Below are 26,297 nucleotides of genomic sequence, written 5' to 3'. Positions count from 1 at the left end.
GGAATAACTGGCAGGGGAGGGATATCTGGCACTGGGGCATTGTCTGGCACTGGGGGCATATATGGCACTGGGGGGGGATATCTGGCACTGGGGCATTATCTAGCACTGGGTGGAATATCTGGCGGGGGGGGTGTGGATGTCTGGCACTGGGGGGAATAACTGGCAGGGGGGGGATATCTGGCACTGGGGCATTATCTGGCACTGGGGGGGAATAACTGGCAGGGGGGGGATATCTGGAACTGGGGCTTTATCTGGCACTGGGGGCATATATGGCACTGAGGGGGAATATCTGGCAGGGGGGGGATATCTGGCACTGGGGCATTATCTGGCACTGGGGGCATATATGGCACTGGGGGGGAATATCTGGCACTAGGGGCATATATGGCACTGGAGGGGGGGAATATCTGGCACCGGGGGCATATATGGCACTGGGGGGGGGATATCTGGCACTGGGGGCATATATGGCACTGGGGGGGGGGGCATATCTGGCACTGGGGGCATATTTGGCACTGGGGGGAATATATGGCACTGGGGGCATATTTGGCACTGGGGGGGAATATATGGCACTGGGGGCATATCTGGCACTGGGGGCATATGTGGCACTGAGGGGAATATCTGGCACTGAGGGCATATGTGGCACTGGGGGGGTATATGTGTACCTGGCACATGGGGGGGGGCTATATTTGGCACTGGGGCATGTGAGTACCTGGCACCGTGGGGGAATATCTGGCACTGGGGACATATGTGGCACTGGGAGCACAGCCCTAGCAACGAGCATGACACACAGTGCATGAAACACCTGGCAACGAGCATGACACACAGTGCATGAAACACCTGGCAACGAGCATGACACCCAGTGCATGAAACCCCTGGCAACGAGCATGACACCCTGAGCATGAAAACCCCTGGCACCGTGCATGGAACCAAGAGCATGAAACCCCTGGCAACGAGCATGACACACAGTGCATGAAACCCCTGACAACGAGCAGGTAATTGAAAAGTAATTAGAAGCCTTACTGTAGGACTTAATGTGTAATGGGCATTACGGTGTGTGGCATAATGTATCACGGACATTGCGGTGTGTGTCATAATGTGTCAGGCATTACGGTGTGTGGTATACTATATCACGGGCATTGTGGTATGTGGTATAATGTCTCAGGGTCATTGCAGTGTGGCATAATACATAACGGGCATTGCGGTGTGTGGCATAGGGTGTAACGGGCAGGGCATTGCGGTATGTGTCACAGGCATTACGGTGTATGGTATACTATATCACGGGCATTGTGGTATAATGTATCACGGACATTGCGGTGTGTGTCATAATGTGTCACAGACATTGTATGTGCTATAATGTATCAGGGGCATTGCAGTGTGTAGCATAATGTATAACTGGCATTGCGATTCCTGTCATAATGTGTCACAGGCATTACGGTGTGTGGCATAATGTGTCACGGGCATTACGGTGTGTGGCATGATGTGTCGGGGGCATTACAGTGTGTGCATATTGTGTCGTGCATTATTGTGTGTGGAATAATGTCTAAGGGCATTGCAGTATGTGGCATAATGTATACTGGGCATTACTATAATGAGGAAAAATGACAAATAATGTAAGAGGCATGAATCAGGATTATTTTTCTTTCCTGTGGTGGCCAACGTATGGGCGTGCAGGTTGCAGAACTGGGGTATAAGGTAGTCTTTTCCTGCAATGCCACGCCCCTTTATGCGAAACCACGCCCATTCCAACGAAATCACACCCCTTATTTTGCCGCGCGCGCATATTTATCCCTTACTTGCTCCCAATTATGTAGCATGGAGGAGGGGGGGGGGGCGAATAATTTTTTGGCTTGGGGGAGAAAAATTTCTAGTTACGCCACTGGTGTGAAGTGTGTATGAGGAGCAATGGCGCACAGCTGCAGTGCTGTGCGCTACCTTGGTGAAGACTGATGTCTTCTGCCGCCGATTTTCCGGACCTCTTCTTGCTTCTGGCTCTGTAAGGGGGACGGCGGCGCGGCTCCGGGAACGAACACCAAGGCCAGTTCCATGCGGTCGATCCCTCTGGAGCTAATGGTGTCCAGTAGCCTAAGAAGCCCAAGCTAGCTGCAAGCATGTAGGTTCGCTTCTTCTCCCCTTAGTCCCTCGGTGCAGTGAGCCTGTTGCCAGCAGGTCTCACTGTAAAATAAAAAACCTAAAATAAACTTTCTTTCTAGGAGCTCAGGAGAGCCCCTAGTGTGCATCCAGCTCGGCCGGGCACAGAAATCTAACTGAGGTCTGGAGGAGGGTCATAGTGGGAGGAGCCAGTGCACACCAGATAGTACCTAATCTTTCTTTTAGAGTGCCCAGTCTCCTGCGGAGCCTGTCTATTCCCCATGGTCCTTACGGAGTTCCCAGCATCCACTAGGACGTCAGAGAAATATGTTTTAGCTCCCAGGCCACCTCAAGGTGTCTCTGTTCTAGAAGTCTGTAATACTACACAATAATAGCACCCACTTTAGGTCATATAATTGCATATTGTATGCTACATGATAATACAACATGCATGAATATACTGTATCTAAATTGAGAGCCAACTCACCTGGAGTCATCCTAAGATCCTCGCCCCACAGGTCCATACCTCTTTTGGGCATGCACCTTTGGCATTTGCAAAAAGGTCTTCATTTGAACTTACATATTATAGGAGATATGACAAATGTGTTCTGCCTTTTTTTTTTTATAATAGAGCTTTGGATGTGCCTGTCCTATTACAGTTTCATTATTATCAATAGGCTGATAACACAGCAACATCAATATAAGGGACAAACAATGAGTGATATCATCATCTATCTTAATATAGCCAGCTACAAGGGTCCCGACAAACATACGCAGCTCACTAAACGTCTTCCCCCTGTACTCCCATCTCCCTTCCAATATGCACTCATACTCCCCTGGATGCTGATGATTTTGTTTTCTATTTCAATTTGACACTCCAGCCTTTCATGCTGATTCAATTATTGTAGGAAGTTTGTGATTTCATATCACCAGACATTTGCAATGTAACCCGCCCCCCTACCAGGCCCCACCTCATAAATAGACCCAACCTACATTAGGACTGCTTCCAAAAATTTTCCCAGCTGAATTCCCAATCCCAATTTGCCCCTGGCTCTGTACACACTATAGGAATGGTCAATGACCATCTATGGTTACAAACTATCAATGGTTGACAACCAATGTCAGATAGTTTTGACGTTGATGGAAAAGAACCAATAGATCTCCATCATCGATGGTACAGAGCCCCCTATTTTTTAGTGTGACTTGGACATGGAACTTAGCCCCCCCCCGCCCCACCATGCACTTTCAAAGTTCCACCACCAGGTTCTCATTGGTTCATAGTCCAGTAAGTCATAAGAGCAGGAATGGCTATCGTGGGTAAAACCATCAATGGATACCCTATGCATGGTTTATACCATCAAGGTTAACCATTCGATGGCCATCCCTAACACACTGTACTTGTAATTGACTGAACAGCTGTGAATTGGCTCATTGGCACGGTCAATGGCACAATGGTCGGTCACTGGCATAGTGAGTACCCAGCTTACCTATAACATAACAGATATATGCTAATCAGCATATTGGACCTCATTCAGGTCCAGTTGTTCTTGCTCCCTGATGCACAAAGTACCAGTGTTTAGTACTTTGCATATGTGCAGGACCCATACTGCGTAGGCGCAAATGGGTTCCCGTGACACAGGACGTAAGGACGTCATCAGACTGTCAGTGACTGACAGTCTAATGCCATTTGTGGGTGGAGAGGGCGCAGCGACTGCCTCCAGTTGTCAAAACAGAGGCATGTTGCCATTGTTTAGGGGGAGGGAAGAGGCCAGTCATCTATCATTGCACAGAGGTTTCCTGGCCTCAGTGATGGCCGGCTTACACATCCCCATGGGTGCATCAAGCCAGCTGATGATGCTGGGGAAGATCCAATATTGGGTCCTTGGATGCAGTTCGTATCTGTGATGCTGTAGGAGGAGTGACACCTTCTGCTTCATTACCATATTAGTGCATCACTGCTGCTTCTATGTGATAGCACCTCCAGCCACATCACAATGAGGACCATTGTCTCTTCTAAAAAAAAAAAAGGGTGTTTACAGTGATCTGCTGAAATAATCAAAAGATTACAGGTTGAATCCATTTATGTGTCAGTGATTTCCATGTGTATATGTTATCTGGGTATATGCATTCATTACTTACAGTAAGCATTGTGTCTGTGTTTTGTGCAGGTTCGTGAGATGCAGGTTTCCTGTTACAGAGGACATGACTGAGGCTGGATCCAGTTTATCTGGACTATTTGGACAGTGTCAGATGGAGGAACTACAGTAAGTGGATTGTAGTGTAAAATGAGGCAAACAACATAATCTTTCACAGCAGCCCAGTAAACCAGTGAGGCATACATAATAAGGCAGGGAAATATCTGCACCTTTGTGGACCCTTTAGGAATATTCTGGAAGTGACTCCATAGCCCCTGTGGAGCCACCTCTCCCTCTGTGCAGTGTCCTCCGGAGTGGGTGTGCCTAGTATCTTATGTAGTCAGTGATTGGCTGCTTGTGCTGTCAGTTGTGATCACAGGTGCAGTATCATAGTGTCAGTATCATGCAAGATATGTAGGTGTGTGACAAAGCCCACCCAACTCTGACACCATGACACTGGCCTGCACATGTGATCATGGCGTCAATATATTATCATTCATCATATCGACACTGAACAAATGTCAACTTGGTCAGAACGCTGACAATGTGCTTTACAGTAAGTCTATCGCTAACACTAACCCTAATACATTCTTACAATGTAGACATTATGCCCATGTTGATATTTGCCAGGCATTGACATATCAATAATGTTGACATCACAACCGTCGACATTCTAGTGTCGGCATTATGAATGCTGACTGCATACCTGTGATCAAACAATCGGTTTCAGGCACACTAAAACCATTAATTAATTGGATTTTATTAATATAAAACTTGTTTACCCATAAAATGAACAAAAAACAACAACGTGGTCTCCTACTGTGACTTGTTCCATAATAGGAAAAACTATATATACACTGCTCAAAAAAATAAAGGAAACACTAAAATAACACATTCTAGATCTGAATGAATGAAATATTCTTATTAAATACTTTGTTCTTTACATAGTTGAATGTGCTGACAACAAAATCACACAAAAATGATCAATGGAAATCAAATTTATTAACCCATGGAGGTCTGGATTTGGAGTCACACTCAAAATTAAAGTGGAAAAACACACTACAGGCTGATCCAACTTTGATGTAATGTCCTTAAAACAAATCAAAATGAGGCTCAGTAGTGTGTGTGGCCTCCACGTGCCTGTATGACCTCCCTACAACGCCTGGGCATGCTCCTGATGAGGTGGCGGATGGTCTCCTGAGGGATCTCCTCCCAGACCTGGACTAAAGCATCCTCCAACTCCTGGACAGTCTGTGGTGCAATGTGGCGCCGTACTGATTACACTGCATTGTAGTTTTCACAAGTCTTCTGAGTGCCGCCTCTTATTCATCTGTGGTAATACAAGGGTTTTGCCCTGATGAGGGCACCGGAGCAAGTTACACCCATTTGGGGAGGCCAAGAGTGCCGGAGTGGTGTGTGTGTTCATATATATATCATCTCAGTCACGTCTGTGACGGGCTGGGGGCGTGTTTTTTCACTTGATGGGTGTATTTAAATGTTGGATGTGCTACCTGTCTGTATCCTGACGAAAATCTGTGAATAATATTGAAACGTTGATCTTGATGCTGGGGTCCGTGTGATTTTTACAAGTCGTCCTGAGTGCCGCCTCTGCTTGGTATGTTTGGTGATCGACCGTTTATGGCCTAATACACCTGGAAGGCACCGGATGCAAGTTACCTGCTTTGGTACAGAGGGGAGTGCCGGCTTCACGTTTTGATATATATATATATATATATATATATACATATATATATATATAGTCCAGCACAGACTCAGCACTCCCATAGAGAGACAAAGCTTGGTCCGGTGCCCTCATAACTGCATGGCAGCAGTAAATATAGAATCCTCATCAGCGGCACATAGGACACAATCACAGAGGCATTGGATGGATATCGATGTGTGTATATATATACTGTACATTTATATCTATAAAAGTTAAAGTATGTATGTTTTTTCTTCATGGGCTCCTACATGGCTTGATGAACTTGGTACACATACCCTTCATTATCCAACTTAAAAAACTGGTGGGATTTAAACTAAAAAAAATCCATCCCTTTAGGGGCCATATATATATATATGTGGAAAGAGTGTGCAGGAGCGCTTCACGGTGATCTGCAGTTATCAAAGTTCTGAGAAAATCATCCACTGGATATATCCGCACTAAGTCTCCTAAATTCAGACTGCAGCTGCCTCTTAAAAACCTGGGATGATTTGTCTAGAAAGAAGAATTAGAGGAGCGCTTCATAGTGCAATATTGTTTATTCACAAACAATTTTTAAAACAGCAAGTGACAGAGTAATGCTTTTCTTAATACCTCAGATTTCATCTGAGTGTGCTTAAAATACCACTTGGTTTAAACAGATTATCCTTTGATATCACCTCCACCGGCCACCAGTAAAGCGTCAGATCCCTTTGCCTCGTGCCGCCTACCTCGCACTCGCGAACTCCAGCACGCCGGGACACTGCTGCTATCTACATGGGGGGGGGGGGGGGGAGGATGATTCAGGATACAACGATGATGTCACCAGGCCATGCCCCAACGCGTTTCGTCATAAGACTTCATCAGAGGGTTGGCCTTGGTGACAAAAAACCTCTCTTTTATGCCAGCAATGGCCAATCCATGCACGCAATCAGTAAATCAACTCAGTAGCGGATCTTGCCACGGGCAAGCAGTACTTTTGCCCGGGGCGCCGCCTTCCGGAGGGCGCCGCACCAGGGCAAGATCCGCTGCTGGTGTGTGCCCCCTGCTGCCCGCTGCCCCCGGCCGCTACCGCTGGGAAGGGAAACTAGACGCGTACGCGTCTAGTTTCCCTTCCTGGAGAGGTCCTTTGCTGTGCGGTGCGCGATGACGTCATCGCGCACCGCACAGCAAAGGTCCTCTCCACGAAGGGAACTAGACGCTCGCGTCTAGTTCCCTTCGTGGAGAGGACCTTTGCTGTGCGGTGCGCGATGACGTCATCGCGCACCGCACATCAATTCAGCTGTACAGGGGGCGTAAATGACCACGCCCCCTGTACAAGGCCACGCCCCCTAAAGCCGCCCGGGGCGCCACAAGCCCCGGAGCCGGCCCTGAATCAACTACACATGTGTGGTCTTTCTTTCCAGACAGCATTAAAATACAATTCATTTGTTTTCAAACACTTGTAACATATTTTATAAAAACCTACAGACTTAAAATAGAGAGACATCATTACCATAATGCAAAAAATTCATAGTAAACAACTTTTACACACTTTATAAGAACATAGAGAAGTGTGATTTGGAATAAGGCTCAGGTGTTTGCTATTTCCATGCTATACAAGCATTAAGGATCTCCCAGTTTCTAAAGACCTCCAAAGATAAGGAACGAAACACAAAATACATATATTTTTCTACAGATCAACTGAGAAAATACTCAGTTGATCTGTAGAAAAATATATAGGCAGGCAGCACAAGGCAAAGGGATCTGACGCTTTACTGGTGGCCGGTGGAGGTGATATCAAAGGATAATCTGTTTAAACCAAGTGGTATTTTAAGCACACTCAGATGAAATCTGAGGTATTAAGAAAAGCATTACTCTGTCACTTGCGGTTTTAAAAATTGTTTGTGAATAAACAATATTGCACTATGAAGCGCTCCTCTAATTCTTCTTTCTAGATATATATATATATATATATATATATATATATAGATATATATACAACAAGCAGGTGCGGCACTCGGAAGAAATGACAGACTCAGGAGTTTTCTATATCAACGTTTCGGTGTATTACCGTCTTCAGGATATAAATTACAATAAACACACTCTTACCTTAAATTGCTACAGCACCCAGTGAAAGACAGGCTGTGACTGACGGGCGCCCGCTGCCGCCACCGGACCGCAAGCGAGGTGCAGCTCCCGCCAGCGTTGCCCACAATAGCATGCCGGCACTACAGCTGAGCGGCGCATGCTTGTGACATCACCATCACCATAACAACCGCAAACACAGACATCGAAATCACTAAAAAAAGAGATAACATGCCATGTAACATCACAACATCTGTGTAATCATATCACATATGCATTTCTGTATCCCTAGCTTCATTATGAATATTAAGTTATGATTATTAACACTATAATCTACCATAACAAAAACACTGTAAGATTCATCTGATTGCATCATGTGAACATAGACCATGAAATCGTTTCATTGAGTCCGCGTGGACTCAATGTATCCAGCCTGTGAATCCATTCTGTTTCACGTTTAAGTAATAGACGATTACGATCACCTCCCCTACGCAGGGAGGGAATGTGATCAATCATTCTGTACCTAAGACTTGACAGGCTGTGTCTATTTGCAGAAAAATGCCTGGCTACCGGTTGTTCACTTTTACCACTGTTAATAGCAGCTCTAATTGCCGATCTATGTGCCGACATTCTCTCTTTACATTTACATTGGGTTTTCCCAATATAAGAAAGCCCACAAGGGCATATGATCTGATATACTACAAACATGCTATTACAGGTGAGATGATGTCTGATCTGATACATTTTACCTGAGTGTGGGTGAGGGAACTTATCACCCGGTATCATGAAGCTACATGTAGCGCACGTGCACCTAAAGCATCCCCATTTTTTGTTAGCTAGAAAATGAATGGCTCTATTGGGGTCGCTGATGTCCGTGCGCACAAGTAGATCCCTGAGGTTCCTATCATGAGTATAACATGGCATAATTGTCTGTTGTCCAAGATGAAGGGACATATCTGACTGTACGATGGGCCATCTGTTTTTAGTGATTTTCTTAATTTCAGGAGATAAATCGTTGTATCTACTAACAAAGGGAAATCTGTCTGATAATTTCACTTTTTCCTTTTTCTGCAATAGCAGACTCCTATCCAGTTTAAGGACCTTCTCCTTGATATTACATAAGCTCATGTAATCATAACCTCGCTCCATAAATTTTTGTACTGTTTCATCCAGTTGTCTACATACCACATCTGGATCAGAATGAATTCTACGCACTCTTACCATCTGGGAGTATGGTAAACCTAACTTGAGTTCACGTGAATGATTGCTATTAATATGTAGGATGGTATTACGGTCATTCGGCTTATTAAAAACCGACGTGATCAAACCATCTTGAGTCAACGTAATCTGAACATCCAAAAAATGGATCTGAGATTGACTCATCTCCAACGTTAGTTTTACTGGACAACCAAAGTCATTGTGTCGTGTAACTAATGATCTGAGACTCTCCTCGGTACCCTGCCATATTAGAAACAGGTCGTCTATATACCGCATATAAAAGAGAATCTCACCTCTTGATCAGAAAAAAATAAATCCTGTTCAATCTCGAACATGTAACAGTTCGAATATGCAGGGGGCTACAAAAGACCCAATAGCACACCCCAACCTCTGTATATATGCGGTCTTCTGAACCTGCTCAGACCTAATGGACAGCCTAATCAGAGGACTGATGGAGGAAACTAGAAATCCGTACCAACAAGGAGCAACATGATGCAAAACAAGGCTATGGGCACTCCAACAACCAGCTTAAGGACGCACAACAGATTCTCGACCTTGCAGAGATACGGCTCAAGCAGTGACCAGGATTTTTTATCCCTAAGAACAGGGGCAAGACAAAAGAACAGTATAAGAAACACACTGAAAGAGGACATACGTCATGCATCACCCCTAAAAAGGAGACACGTAGAAGAAGAGGATCCCGAGGAGGCAGGAGGGAGGGAGCACAACAACAAAAAAAGACAATTGTAACAACCAACCCAAGAGACAAAGGAATATTCAACCTATCCCAACATACCCTAACAGAACCGGAAATATCCCTCTTCGATAAAGGACTCACTTTTGCACCAACAGAAGGCCTTAACAAGTTTGAGACATTTATCGACCTTAACAAGTTCGTTAGGAAACTTACATTGAAAAGGCATTTCCTAAATAAAGAGGACGCAGTAATAGCCAATTATAAAAGCCTTTCAAAATCAGGCGTTAAACCCACCTCTAAGTACTACCCTTTAGAGTCCAAAGGGAGTAACATTAGTATGTTCTACGAACTGGTAAAGAAGGACCTGTGTGACATGGACCAGGAAAGAATTAAGGAGAAAAATATCAACAATAGAGAAAGTGAAGCCCTAAAAAACCTACAAAAGAACAAAGGGATTATTATAAAACAAGCTAATAAAGGGGGGGACTGGTCATCATGGATCGGGATAAATACATCGCAGAGGCAGAAAGACTACTATCAGATAAAGAGTCGTACAAAAAACTGACAGTGGACCCGAACGATGAATATATTGAAGAATTGAGGACATTACTTCTGCACGGTCTAAGAACAGAAATCATCACCAAAGCGGAGTATCAATTTTTAATGAGATCAGACCCCACTACCCCCATCTTTTATTTTTTACCAAAAACCCATAAAAGCTTGGAGAACCCGCCCGGAAGACCTTTTGTAGCGGTAATAGATTCACTTACCTCAAACTTGTCCGAATATGCTGATGTCTTTTTAAAACCATATGTAAAGGATCTTCCATCATACATCAAGGATACAACGTCGGTATTGAGCCTTCTCAAAGACATTGAGTGGAAGGACACATATATGTGGGCCACAATAGATGTCCAATCACTGTACACATGTATCGAACATGAGAAAGGAGTAAAAACTTGTAAAGAATTTTTGGACAAAGATACCACGCTAACAAATAACCATAAAGATTTTATCTGTGACATCATGTATTTTATTCTTCATCATAATTATTTTAAATTCCTGGACCAATTTTACCTACAGCAGTGCTACACCGCAATTGGTACTATTTTTTCGTGCCCAGCTTCGCGAATCTTTTTTATGGGTTGTTGGGAAAAATCTTTTCTATATGATCACCAAGTTTTTAACAGCAATATCATCTTTTATCGTAGGTACATAGATGATATTTTAATAATCTGGGATGGAGACATGGAATGTTTTAACCAATGTTTTAAACATATCAGTACCAATGAAATGAATCTTGCTTTTACATCTAATACAAGCAGGGAGTCCATTGAGTTCTTGGATTTGATTCTCACAGGAGAAAATGGGAGAATTACCACCAAAAACTACGTGAAACACGTGGATACCAATAGCTATCTCCACTATAAAAGCAATCACCTCAAAAGTTGGAAGAACAATATCCCATTCTCCCAATTCAGTAGAATCAAAAGAAACTGCAGTAAACCTGAGGACTGTCAATCACAACTGGAGATGTACAGAAGCAGATTCAAGCAAAAAGAGTACCCAGACACCATCCTGGAAGAAGCCATCACCAGAACCAATGAAACTGAAAGATCAAAACTGTTGGAATACAAAACAAGGGAAAAGACTAAGAACTCCACAGCATTCATAACAACTTTCAATCGACATGAAAAATCAATCCGGGAATCATTCAGGAACCATTGGAAAATTCTACTCATGGATCCCATTCTAAAAGAAATCCTCCCTACCCGTCCGGAAATAATATTCAAGAAATCACGGAACCTCAAGGACATATTAGCCCCAAGCATGCTAATACCCAACCAGGAAAAAGACCACACTTGGCCTAAATGTGTGGGCGATGCAACGTATGCAGATATTTACACCCTAACAGGAAAACCTTCACAGATGCAGAAAGAAAGAAGGAGTACAAGATCAAAGAGTACATGAACTGCAACACACAGTCAGTTATATACCTTCTGGAATGCGACTGCGGAAAACAATACATCGGGAAGACAAAGAGACCACTAAAACTAAGAATACAAGAACATGTGAGGAATATTAAGAATAAAGTGGAAAGCCATGCGGTCTCCAAACACTTCACGGCAATACACAACTCCAATCCGGAGGCATTGACATTCAAAGCCATTGAACTGGTTAAATTGTGAGACAGAGGTGGCGACCTGGCCAAAAAAAAGGTCACTTCGTGAGATGTATTGGATTTTCCAACTACAGACATTACAACCAAAAGGATTTAACGACAATTACGAGATCGCCCCCTTCTTGTGAAAATTGGAAGTACATTTTTTAGCCGTATCTTTTGCATATCACCCCCTCCCACCCAACCCCCCCATCCTTCCCTCACACCCACCCCCACCCCCACTCCACTTTCTTCCCTGGAGCCTGCATCCTGCTTACAATCATTTTTAAGTTTATTTTTAATGATAATTACGTTTTACACACTTCTTTTTTTCTTTTTTTTTCTTTTTTCATGGGAACATTATAAATAATATACAGGAATGTCCCACAATACGATCCACTTGAAGATGGCCGCCGCACAGTGTTTAAACTACAAATCCCCACTGGAAAATGGCCACCGTGATCAAAGAACTGCTTTCCACAGTCCTGCTCCTTCGGCCCGCGGCGCGCGCATGCGCAGTAACTAAACCGGAAGTGGGACGGAAGTCGTGAATGCGTCCGGATACCGGAAGAAGGGCGGAAGTCACCGCTCTCACAGCAATGAACTTAGAACTAACTGCATTTTTAACCCCAAGGAACAATCGTTTTTATGTACTAACTGTGGGTAATAGCCCCACTATATATGTAGCTATGTTTTAGCACTGTATGATCTGTTTATAAAAACGCAGCATGTGACAGTCAGTTCCTAAACAGGAAGTGATGTCATAATTGTTTCCTGATTGCTACCACTATATATAGTCAGCTTGTCCCATTCTACCCTAGCCCTGTGATGAAGTCCAAGTGACGCAACGCGTTGGGAGACCTGTACCTACCTTATACCACAGATAAGGAAAAATCTGCTTACTTGATTCATTGTAGTTTCATATTCATTTAAGTGTTTTAGATCAGTTGTGATTGTGTTTTTGGTCCCATTTTATATATATGTCTTATCTTTTACAGTAAATAAATATTCTTTTATACTTATATTATTGGCAATTTTTTACTTTGACACCGGTGGTCGCTAATTATCCCTCATCCCCCCATTCCATTGCATTTTTCAGGGAATTACCACCCCTGTTTAGTTTGAGGGACACAGCTGACACCCCATCAATAACATATGGGAGTGTCACAAATACATTGCCTTGTTCTTAAACATATCTGAATATATATATATATATATATATATATATATATATATATATATATATATATGGAAAAGATGTCGCGCAATCCCACACAAAGTCTTTGAAATATATCAGTCCAAATGTACTTTTGCAGCAGTCCTCCTCTAGGAGTAAACCCGTACTCCTCAGCACATGTGAAAAAAAGAAATAATGGAGGGCGCAATGGTGAGTATAGAATTACAAGTTTTTACTGGCATCAGTATCACTCACGTACATTTAAAGTAAAAGTTAACCAGCGCGATGTAGATCATCAGTGGAGCCTCCGGAAAACCGCACCAATGAACCCCGTCGCTCACAGGATAACAGCAGCCGCTAAATCCTTCTAGCTGCACGGACTTGAATCACAGACCACACGCGCTGACAATGGATCCTTGAACCTCGTCCTGCTGGCCATGCCCAACGCGTTTCGTCGTAAGACTTCGTCAGGGGGGGTGTCAAAAACTTGTAATTCTATACTGACCATTGCGCCCTCCATTATTTCTTTTTTTCATATATATATATATATATATATATATATATATATAATAGCACAAAATGGGCGGCACTCCGAGACTTAATTGACGGTGAAAAAATAAAGTGCTAAGACTTTTATTAGTCACATAAGCATGATCTACGTTTCGGGGTCGCAGCCCCGTCGTCATCCTGACGACGGGGCTGCGACCCCGAAACGTAGATCATGCTTATGTGACTAATAAAAGTCTTAGCACTTTATTTTTTCACCGACAATTAAGTCTCGGAGTGCCGCCCATTTTGTGCTATTATATTTCTGGGATGCAACCTGGAGGGAAGGCACCGTGAGCATATTTTACCATACCAAGGACGGGTGAGTGCCGGGTCATTCTGGACTTATATATATATATATATATATATATATATATATACATTAGTCTATGTGACTGTCCATTTATGCATTTGGACACCCCCGAATGGGAATAAACCAACGTGAGGTGGTCCAGTTGGATCCTGGTCAGGTTTTATGGGGGTTAGGGTTCTGGTCAGATCTCACGACAGAATGCACCAGGCAGAACTTTGACCCAGGGAGCCTGTTCTGGGCCTTTCACTGGATGACTTTGGAAGAGTGGTAACATTGGATCCAAGTAGACATGCTATGGGGCCCCAGTCAGTCGGATCTCAAGGCAGAATGTGCTGGGCAGAACCTCATGATGGAATGTGCTGGGCAGAACTACTACTACTAGGGTGTCAGGGTCACAGTCAGACCTCCCATTGGTGTATGTTGGGCAGAAATTTGACCCAGGGAGCCTGTTCTGGGCCTGTCACTAGATGGATTTGGATGAAAACTTCACAGAGTGGTTTCAATGGATCCCAGAAGACATACAAGGGGGTCGGTGTTCTGGTCAGACATCCTGTTGGCGTACGCTGGGCAAATCTTTGATCTATTGAGCCTATTCTGGACCTTCCACTGGATGAATTTTGAGGAAAACTTCACAGAGTGGTAACATCGGGTCCCAGAAGACATACAAGGGGATTGGTGTCCAGGTCAATCCTCCTCTTGGTGTACGCTGGGCAGCCTAGGATTAGCAACATAGATAATAGAAGAAAATCTTTAAACCCATCTTGCAATGGAAAGGTGATTAAAAAACTGAACAAAAAGAAAAGCTGTGGATGAGTGCTACTGGTGGCCCACCAGAATCACAAATAACACTGGACAGCTACCTCATGGGTATGGTGGAAGAGCTAATAAGCTACTAATTAATTTTTATATGTAATTCGGTTAGTATATATATAGTGGTGAAAGTGGTTGTCTCTCACCTGAATTGCCCACTTTCCTGTGGTATATTCTCCCTCCAAGGGAAAGGAAAACAAAGTCTATGCACTCTGCAGCACCATTGGTGGTTTGGAATTCTGGGTTTTTCAGGTTGCCCAGAGTCAGCTGGGAATCATCACCAGAGAACAGGAAGAGTTTAAAACTCCCATTCACCCAGAGTTCTGGGCACTAATGCTGATTAGCATCCAGTAAGCAGGCAGAGTCTCCATAGTGCCAGGGACTGATGATATTGGCTGTGTCAGTGGAGCATAGCAGTGCTGGGACATTTACTTTGACCTGTCTGTTTATTGTATGTGCTAGTTTGTCCAGGCCTGTGTCTGTATATGTTACGTTACAGTGTCTGCTACCATTAAAAGACACTGGTTCACAGTATATTTGACTGCCGTGAGTCCTCATTCCTACAACCCTGTTACACTATATATATATATATATATATATATATATATATATATATACATACACAGAGATATAGCCATACTCATTGTGGATGTGATGCTGCTGACCATGCACTCCTGGCCCACCTAGTCACAACCACGCCAGGCCGCTATTGCCGCTCAATACAATGTTAATGGTCTCGGGCGTGACAATTTTCCGACTCCAGTCTGGTTCATGTTCCCAATTCCGGTCTAGCTACTATTACTTCAACTTTCCAGCTCATTCTCTCCTACCAGCTTGTTCTGCATTCATTATACTGAGTCCTACATAATTCCAGCTAAGCTCCTGCCTTTTAAAAGACTCACCAGCCCAGTCCCAGCGTGCAGATCCAGGAACACAAAATCTGCAAACAGAAAACCAGACCTGCAGAGCAGGTAACAAGGCAAGTCCTATGGCAAGTGCTAGAACATGAGGGCTGGTAGTCAAGATAGTGACACCTTTCCTGGAGTGAGCAACAGAATTCTAAACCTTGTCTGTTCCTGGGGGTGATTCAGACCTGATCGTTGATGTGCTAAATTTAGCACATCTATGATCAGTCACACAGACATGTGGGGGAATGCCCAGCACAGGGCTAGTCCACCCGCATGTCAGTCCCTGCCCCGTCGCACAAGTACAAAGGCATCACACAGCGGCGATGCATTTGTACTTCAGGAGTAGCTCCCAGCCAGTGCAGCTCCTGAGCGCTGGCAGGGAGCTACTCATCGCTCCCCGGGTCGCAGCGGCTGCATGTGACGTCACGCAGCCGCCATGACCCGCCCCCCCCCCCCCCCCCAACGGTCTGGGCATGCCTGTGTTGCCCGGACCGCGCCCTCTAAACAGCGGCTAAATGCCGCTGGCCCACCCCCTCCTGTCCAGCGGCCACCTCTACCTGTCAATGAGGCAGAGGCGATCGCTGGGCTACGACAGCTGTTGGCTGTCTGCCATGCGCAGTTCAGACCTGATCGTTGCTGTGTGAAAACGCACACCACCAATCAGGTCTGAATCAGCGCCCTTGTCCCTTGGAGTGAGAACTGATCTGAGCAACAGAACATGGCAAAGTACCCTCTTTGCGACATACCCTTCCCCTTAGCTTTGCCATACTTTGTGTAACGGACAAGTTTTCTGGAAAAGACTAGAGATGAGCGCCGGAATTTTTTCGGGTTTTGTGTTTTGGTTTTGGGTTCGGTTCCGCGGCCGTGTTTTGGGTTCGAACGCGTTTTGGCAAAACCTCACCGAATTTTTTTTGTCGGATTCGGGTGTCTTTTGGATTCGGGTGTTTTTTTTAAAAAAAACTAAAAAACAGTTTAAAACATTGAATTTGGGGGTCATTTTGATCCCATAGTATTATTAACCTCAATAACCATACTTAACACTCATTTTCAGTCTATTCTGAACAGCTTACACCTCACAATATTATTTTTAGTCCTAAAATTTGCACCAAGGTCTCTGGATGACTAAGCTCAGCGACCCAAGTGGCCGACACAAACACCTGGCCCATCTAGGAGTGGCACTGCAGTGTCACGCAGGATGGCCCTTCAAAAAACACTCCCCAAACAGCACATGACGCAAAGAAAAAAAGAGGCGCAATGAGGTAGCTGTGTGAGTAAGCTAAGCGACCCTAGTGGCCGACACAAACACCTGGCCCATCTAGGAGTGGCACTGCAGTGTCACGCAGGATGGCCCTTCAAAAAACACTCCCCAAACAGCACATGACGCAAAGAAAAAAAGAGGCGCAATGAGGTAGCTGTGTGAGTAAGCTAAGCGACCCTAGTGGCCGACACAAACACCTGGCCCATCTAGGAGTGGCACTGCAGTGTCACGCAGGCTGGCCCTTCAAAAAACACTCCCCAAACAGCACATGACGCAAAGAAAAAAAGAGGCGCAATGAGGTAGCTGTGTGAGTAAGCTAAGCGACCCTAGTGGCCGACACAAACACCTGGCCCATCTAGGAGTGGCACTGCAGTGTCACGCAGGATGGCCCTTCAAAAAACACTCCCCAAACAGCACATGACGCAAAGAAGAAAAATTAAAGAAAAAAGAGGTGCAAGATGGAATTGTCCTTGGGCCCTCCCACCCACCCTTATGTTGTATAAACAGGACATGCACACTTTAACCAACCCATCATTTCAGTGACAGGGTCTGCCACACGACTGTGACTGAAATAACGGGTTGGTTTGGACCCCCACAAAAAAGAAGCAATTAATCTCTCCTTGCACAAACTGGCTCTACAGAGGCAAGATGTCCACCTCATCATCATCCTCCGATATATCACCGTGTACATCCCCCTCCTCACAGATTATCAATTCGTCCCCACTGGAATCCACCATCTCAGCTCCCTGTGTACTTTGTGGAGGCAATTGCTGCTGGTCAATGTCTCCACGGAGGAATTGATTATAATTCATTTTAATGAACATCATCTTCTCCACATTTTCTGGATGTAACCTTGTACGCCGATTACTGACAAGGTGAGCGGCGGCACTAAACACTCTTTCGGAGTACACACTTGTGGGAGGGCAACTTAGGTAGAATAAAGCCAGTTTGTGCAAGGGCCTCCAAATTGCCTCTTTTTCCTGCCAGTATAAGTACGGACTGTCTGACGTGCCTACTTGGATGCGGTCACTCATATAATCCTCCACCATTCTTTCAATGGGGAGAGAATCATATGCAGTGACGGTAGACGACATGTCCGTAATCGTTGTCAGGTCCTTCAGTCCGGACCAGATGTCAGCATCAGCAGTCGCTCCAGACTGCCCTGCATCACCGCCAGCGGGTGGGCTCGGAATTCTGAGCCTTTTCCTCGCACCCCCAGTTGCGGGAGAATGTGAAGGAGGAGATGTTGACAGGTCGCGTTCCGCTTGACTTGACAATTTTCTCACCAGCAGGTCTTTGAACCCCAGCAGACTTGTGTGTGCCGGAAAGAGAGATCCAAGGTAGGTTTTAAATCTAGGATCGAGCACGGTGGCCAAAATGTAGTGCTCTGATTTCAACAGATTGACCACCCGTGAATCCTTGTTAAGCGAATTAAGGGCTCCATCCACAAGTCCCACATGCCTAGCGGAATCGCTCTGTCTTAGCTCCTCCTTCAATGCCTCCAGCTTCTTCTGCAAAAGCCTGATGAGGGGAATGACCTGACTCAGGCTGGCAGTGTCTGAACTGACTTCACGTGTGGCAAGTTCAAAAGGTTGCAGAACCTTGCACAACGTTGAAATCATTCTCCACTGCGCTTGAGACAGGTGCATTCCACCTCCTATATCGTGCTCAGTTGTATAGGCTTGAATGGCCCTTTGCTGCTCCTCCAACCTCTGAAGCATATAGAGGGTTGAATTCCACCTCGTTACCACCTCCTGCTTCAGATGATGGCAGGGCAGGTTCAGGCGTTTTTGGTGGTGCTCCAGTCTTCTGTACGTGGTGCCTGTACGCCGAAAGTGTCCCGCAATTCTTCTGGCCACCAACAGCATCTCTTGCACGCCCCTGTCGTTGTTTAAATAATTCTGCACCACCAAATTCAAGGTATGTGCAAAACATGGGACGTGCTGGAATTTGCCCAGATTTAATGCACACACAATATTGCTGGCGTTGTCCGATGCCACAAATCCACAGGAGAGTCCAATTGGGGTAAGCCATTCCGCGATGATCTTCCTCAGTTGGCGTAAGAGGTTTTCAGCTGTGTGCGTATTCTGGAAAGCGGTGATACAAAGCGTAGCCTGCCTAGGAAAGAGTTGGCGTTTGCGAGATGCTGCTACTGGTGCCGCCGCTGCTGTTCTTGCGGCGGGAGTCCATACATCTACCCAGTGGGCTGTCACAGTCATATAGTCCTGAGCCTGCCCTGCTCCACTTGTCCACATGTCCGTGGTTAAGTGGACATTGGGTACAGCTGCATTTTTTAGGACACTGGTGAGTCTTTTTCTGAGGTCTGTGTACATTTTCGGTATCGCCTGCCTAGAGAAATGGAACCTAGATGGTATTTGGTACCGGGGACACAGTACCTCCAACAAGTCTCTAGTTGGCTCTGCAGTAATGATGGATACCGGAACCACGTTTCTCACCACCCAGGATGCCAAGGCCTCAGTTATCCGCAGGATGTCTGCTGTGATATTTCATCTTCCTCGCAAAGGACTGTTGGACAGTCAATTGCTTGGTGGAAGTAGTAAAAGTGGTCTTACGACTTCCCCTCTGGGATGACCATCGACTCCCAGCAGCAACAACAGCAGCGCCAGCAGCAGTAGGCATTACACGCAAGGATGCATCGGAGGAATCCCAGGCAGGAGAGGACTCGTCAGAAATGCCAGTGACATGGCCTGCAGGACTATTGGCATTCCTGGGGAAGGAGGAAATTGACACTGAGGGAGTTGGTGGGGTGGTTTGCGTGAGCTTGGTTACAAGAGGAAGGGATTTACTGATCAGTGGACTGCTTCCGCTGTCGCCCAAAGTTTTTGAACTTGTCACTGACTTATTATGAATGCGCTGCAGGTGACGTATAAGGGGGGATGTTCCGAGGTGGTTAACGTCCTTACCCCTACTTATTACAGCTTGACAAAGGCAACACACGGCTTGACACCTGTTGTCCGCATTTCTGTTGAAATACTTCCACACCGAAGAGCTGATTTTTTTGGTATTTTGACCAGGCATGTCAATGGCCATATTCCTCCCACGGACAACAGGTGTCTCCCCGGATGACTGACTTAAACAAACCACCTCACCATCAGAATCCTCCTGGTCAATTACCTCCCCAGCGCCAGCAACACCCATATCCTCCTCATCCTGGTGTACTTCAACACTGACATCTTCAATCTGACTATCAGGAACTGGACTGCGGGTGCTCCTTCCAGCACTTGCAGGGGGCGTGCAAATGGTGGAAGGTGCATGCTCTTCACGTCCAGTGTTGGGAAGGTCAGGCATCGCAACCGACACAATTGAACTCTCCTTGTGGATTTGTGATTTAGAAGAACGCACAGTTCTTTGCTGTGCTTTTGCCAGCTTGAGTCATTTCATTTTTCTAGCGAGAGGCTGAGTGCTTCCATCCTCATGTGAAGCTGAACCACTAGCCATGAACATAGGCCAGGGCCTCAGTCGTTCCTTGCCACTCCGTGTGGTAAATGGCATATTGGCAAGTTTACGCTTCTCCGACAATTTTCTTTTAGATTTTTGAGTCCTTTTTTTACTGATATTTGGTGTTTTGGATTTTACATGCTCTGTACTAAGACATTGGGCATCGGCCTTGGCAGACGACGTTGATGGCATTTCTTCGTCTCGGCCATGACTAGTGGCAGCAGCTTCAGCACAAGGTGGGAGTGGATCTTGATCTTTCCCTATTTTTGGAACCTCAACATTTTTGTTCTCCATATTTTAATAGGCACAACTAAAAGGCACCTCAGGTAAACAATGGAGATGGATGGATACTAGTATACTTATGGACGGACTGCCGAGTGCCGACACAGAGGTAGCTACAGCCGTGGACTACCGTACTGTGTCTGCTGCTAATATAGACTGGATGATAAATAATGAGATAAAATTAAAATATATATATATCACTAGTACTGCAGCCGGACAGGTATATATTATGTAATGACGGACCTGCTGGACACTGTCAGCTCAGCACTGCAGACTCCTAAAGTAAGCTACTAGTATCAAGAAGAAAGAAAAAAAAACCACGGGTAGGTGGTATACAATTATGGATGGACGAGCGACTGCCGACACAGAGGTAGCTACAGCCGTGGACTACCGTACTGTGTCTGCTGCTAATATAGACTGGATGATAATGAGATAAAATTAAAATATATATATATCACTAGTACTGCAGCCGGACAGGTATATATTATGTAATGACGGACCTGCTGGGCACTGTCAGCTCAGCACTGCAGACTCCTAAAGTAAGCTTCTAGTATCAAGAAGAAAAAAAAAAAACCACGGGTAGGTGGTATACAATTATTGATGGACGAGCGACTGTCGACACAGAGGTAGCTACAGCCGTGGACTACCGTACTGTGTCTGCTGCTAATATAGACTGGATGATAATGAGATAAAATTAAAATATATATCACTAGTACTGCAGCCGGACAGGTATATATTATGTAATGACGGACCTGCTGGACACTGTCAGCTCAGCACTGCAGACTCCTAAAGTAAGCTATTAGTATCAAGAAGAAAGAAAAAAAAAAAAAAACACGGGTAGATGGTATACAATTATGGATGGACGAGCGACTGCCGACACAGAGGTAGCTACAGCCGTGGACTACCGTACTGTGTCTGCTGCTAATATAGACTGGATGATAATGAGATAAAATTAAAATATATATATATCACTAGTACTGCAGCCGGACAGGTATATATTATGTAATGACGGACCTGCTGGACATTGTCAGCTCAGCACTGCAGACTCCTAAAGTAAGCTACTAGTATCAAGAAGAAAGAAAAAGAAAAAAAAAACACGGGTAGGTGGTATACAATTATGGATGGATGAGCGACTGCCCACACAGAGGTAGCTACAGCCGTGGACTACCGTACTGTGTCTGCTGCTAATATAGACTGGATGATAATGAGATAAAATTAAAATATATATATATCACTAGTACTGCAGCCGGACAGGTATAAATTATGTAATGACGGACCTGCTGGACACTGTCAGTTCAGCACTGCAGACTCCTAAAGTAAGCTACTAGTATCAAGAAGAAAGAAAAGAAAAAAAAACCACGGGTAGGTGGTATACAATTATGGATGGACGAGCGACTGCCGACACAGAGGTAGCTACAGCCGTGGACTACAATACTGTGTCTGCTGCTAATATAGACTGGATGATAATGAGATAAAATTAAAATATATATATATATCACTAGTACTGCAGCCGGACAGGTATATATTATGTAATGACGGACCTGCTGGGCACTGTCAGCTCAGCACTGCAGACTCCTAAAGTAAGCTACTAGTATCAAGAAGAAAGAAAAAAAAAAAACCACGGGTAGGTGGTATACAATTATGGATGGATGAGCGACTGCCGACACAGAGGTAGCTACAGCCTTGGACTACCGTACTGTGTCTGCTGCTAATATAGACTGGATGATAATGAGATAAAATTAAAATATATATATATCACTAGTACTGCAGCCGGACAGGTATATATTATGTAATGACGGACCTGCTGGACACTGTCAGCTCAGCACTGCAGACTCCTAAAGTAAGCTACTAATGTCAAGAAGAAAGAAAAAAAAAACCACGGGTAGGTGGTATACAATTATGGATGGACGAGCGACTGCCGACACAGAGGTAGCTACAGCCGTGGACTACCGCACTGTGTCTGCTGCTAATATAGACTGGATGATAATGAGATAAAATTAAAATATATATATATATCACTAGTACTGCAGCCGGACAGGTATATATTATGTAATGACGGACCTGCTGGACACTGTCAGCAGAATGCGTTTATAAAAACACCACACGACGAGTGTTTAACTTTTTCAGGCAGACAATCACAATATACTGGTGGTCAGCAGACAATCACAATATACTGGTGGTCAGTGGTCACTGGTCAGTCACACTGGCAGTGGCACTCTGGCAGCAAAAGTGTGCACTGTACTTAAAATATGTACTCCTGCTATAACTGCTCCCCAGTCTCCCCCACAATTAAGCGGTGTGAGCAGTGAGCACTCAGCACAGTCAGATAATGATATACAGTATTACATATGATGCAGCACACTGGGCTGAGCACAGATATGGTATGTGACTGTGTCACACTGTGTATCGTATTTTTTCAGGCAGAGAACGGATTAATTAAACTGGTGGTCAGTCACTGGTCACACTATCAGCAAGTAGTACTCCTAAGCAGACAATCACAATATACTGGTGGTCAGTGTGGTCACTGGTCAGTCACACTGGCAGTGTGGCACTCTGGCAGCAAAAGTGTGCACTGTACTTAAAATATGTACTCCTGCTCTAACTGCTCCCCAGTCTCCCCCACAATTAAGCTGTGTGAGCAGTGAGCACTCAGCACAGTCAGATATACAGTCACACTATCAGCAAGTAGTAGTACTCCTAATATGCTCCCCAAAATTAGTAAATCAAGTGTCTCTAACTCTCTACTCTCTTCTCTAGTCTAAACGGAGAGGACGCCAGCCACGTCCTCTCCCTATCAATCTCAATGCACGTGTGAAAATGGTGGCGACGCGCGGCTCCTTATATAGAATCCGAGTCTCGCGATAGAATCCGAGCCTCGCGAGAATCCGACAGCGGGATGATGACGTTCGGGCGCGCTCGGGTTAACCGAGCAAGGCGGGAGGATCCGAGCCTGCTCGGCCCCGTGTAAAAAAAGCTGACGTTCGGGCGGGTTCGGATTCCGAGGAAGCGAACCCGCTCATCACTAGAAAAGACTTCCCTTTGCCCAAATTCCCCTCTCAGCTTCGTCAACTTTAGCAACATTAGGAGACTGGATGACCATCGGTGTTTTGGACAGTGCTTGCAGGGACGCCTGATAATACCATACTAATGCCTGTTTGTCTGCTTTGCAAAGTGGACCATTACATCCGGTGAGAGTCTAGTACTTCTGCCTGTACATATTTTAATGTTTTATGCTTTTTGATATTAAATCATTTGGTACGCTATGGTGGATTCTCTCCATTGTTTTTTGAGGACATGTGGATGCTATTTGTCGGTTGATTGAAACCTTCTCCAAACACATGCGCTGTTGTCTACTTTCCAGGTAGACCAATACACATGGTAGGAGTCCATTTCTAGCATTATTATCTTAAACTACAAGAACATACACCTTTTGCCCTATGAAGTGTTTCTCTCTTTTATATGTTTGAGTACACCTTAAGGACAGAAGATATTCCACATTTTTAAGGATGCCAGTTGTTGGTTGACTGAAACCTTCTACAAACACATGCGCTGTTGTCTACTTCCCAGGTAGACCAATATACATGGTAGGAGTCCATTTCTAGCATCATTATCTTTAACCACAAGAACATACACCTTTTGCCCTATGAAGTGTTTCTCCCCTTTCTATGTTTGAGGACACCTTAAGGACAGAAGATATTCCACACTGGATGAGATCTGACATACATCTCACCCTTCAAAGCGCCGAGGGATTCTGCATTGGTGATATCACTGTTTTTATATTATTTTCCCTTCAACTCCTTCTATGGTCTGAGGTGGGGCTTGATGAAGGAAGGGTCTGCATAAACCATGACAACAACCTTCAAGGTGGAAGCCTTTGCTGAGTGCGGACATGGTTGGGGAGCACAAAATCTGGCAGGGAGAGGTCGAGGGCCTTCCTCATCACAATAAGTTTTGTTTGGACATTTCATCATTTTTTTCTGCTTTGATTCATTTGGATTTGTTATTCATTTTGCTTGTTTAAGTAAATTGTTTTTTAAAAATGTGTTTGTGTATTTTTTACAGAACTTAAGTTAGAAGTATAATTTTTTGGGGGGAATGTCTATTTCAATTGTATGTACACTATAAGTGGGAAAACTATGCACTTAGGGGGTACATTAAGGTAATTAGGTATTTAAACACATGTAGGAACACTATTTATGGGCTATATTTTAGCTATTATGGTTACGTAATGTGCTGTTACACATTCATGTAAGGAGACTATATATATATTTTTTTTCTGTTTATTGTAAATGTGTTTTAAATGTGCACTTCTAATTGTTTCCCACATTGACACATACAACTCACCTAAAGAAAAACACCTCTATTTTTTTGACAGTTTTTAGTAGAGATGAGTGGGTTCGGCTCCCTGAGAACCGAACACCCCCGGAACTTCATGTCACGAGCCCGGATCCGAGTCAGGCTCTGGTTTTCCCGCCTGACTCAGAAACCAGAACGAGTCAAAACTTCATCATCCCGCTGTCGGATCCTCACAGGGTTTGGATTCCATGTCAGGAGCTGCGTGGTGCCACCATTTTCACTCCGGCATTGGAGATTGTAGAGAGAGGATGTGTCTCCGTCCTCAGTGTCCTACATTAATACAGTGGTAGTGTCTTGTGCTCTCATCAGTCCAGTCACAGTGGTGGTGTCCTCTGCTGCCATATGTCCAGTGCTGCTGTATAAGTCCAGTCCATTGCAGTAGTGCTGTGTTGTTCTGCATCAGTCCAGTGGTGGTGTCCCTGTGCTGCTGTATAAGTCCAGTGGTACTGCCGTATATGTCCATTTATACTGCCGTATATGTCCAGTAATACTGCCGTATATGTCCAGTGATACTGCCGTATATGTCCAGTGGTACTGCCGTATAAATCCAGTGATACTGTCATATAAATCTGGTGATATTGCCATATAGTTCCAGTGATACTGCCGTATATGTCCAGTGGTACTGCCTTATAAATCCAGTGGTACTGCTGTATATATCCAGTGATACTGCCATATATGTCCAGTGGTACTGGGGTATAAATCCAGTCCAGTGGTACTTCCATATAAATCCATTGATACTGCCGTACATGCCCAGTGGTACTGTCGTATAAATCCTGTGGTACTGCCGTATAAATCCAGTCCAGTGATACTGCTGTATAATTCCAGTGGTACTGCGTATAATCCCAGTACAGTGATACTTCCGTATATGTCCAGTGGTACTGCCATATAATTCCAGTGATACTGCCATATATGTCCAGTGGTACTGGCATATAAATCCAGTACAGAGATACTGCCGTATATATGTCCAGTGGTACTGCTGTATAAATCCAGTGGTACTGCCATATAAATCCAGTCCAGTGATACTTCCGTATGTCCAGTGGTACTGCCATATAATTCCAGTGATACTGCCATATATGTCCAGTGGTACTGCCGTATAAATCCAGTGGTACTGGCATATAAATCCAGT

The 26,297-nt window shown here is 44.7% G+C and overlaps 1 protein-coding gene across 2 annotated transcripts in view; it reads left to right on the top strand.

Moving 5' to 3' along the window:
- Positions 1-26,297, top strand: part of LOC135054718 (NACHT, LRR and PYD domains-containing protein 3-like) — a 368,941-nt gene that overhangs the window by 187,620 nt on the left and 155,024 nt on the right. For both annotated transcript variants that reach the window (XM_063958007.1, XM_063958006.1), the window contains one exon: positions 4,254-4,349. In XM_063958007.1, the coding sequence (XP_063814077.1) occupies positions 4,254-4,349 (96 nt within the window). The remainder of the gene's footprint in view (positions 1-4,253; positions 4,350-26,297) is intronic.

The sequence above is a fragment of the Pseudophryne corroboree genome, chromosome 3 (genome assembly GCF_028390025.1).
Source record: "Pseudophryne corroboree isolate aPseCor3 chromosome 3, aPseCor3.hap2, whole genome shotgun sequence".
NCBI classification, from domain to species: Eukaryota; Metazoa; Chordata; class Amphibia; order Anura; family Myobatrachidae; genus Pseudophryne; species Pseudophryne corroboree.
Note: the sequence above shows the minus strand (reverse complement) of the source record. Positions and strands in the feature narration are given on the sequence as shown.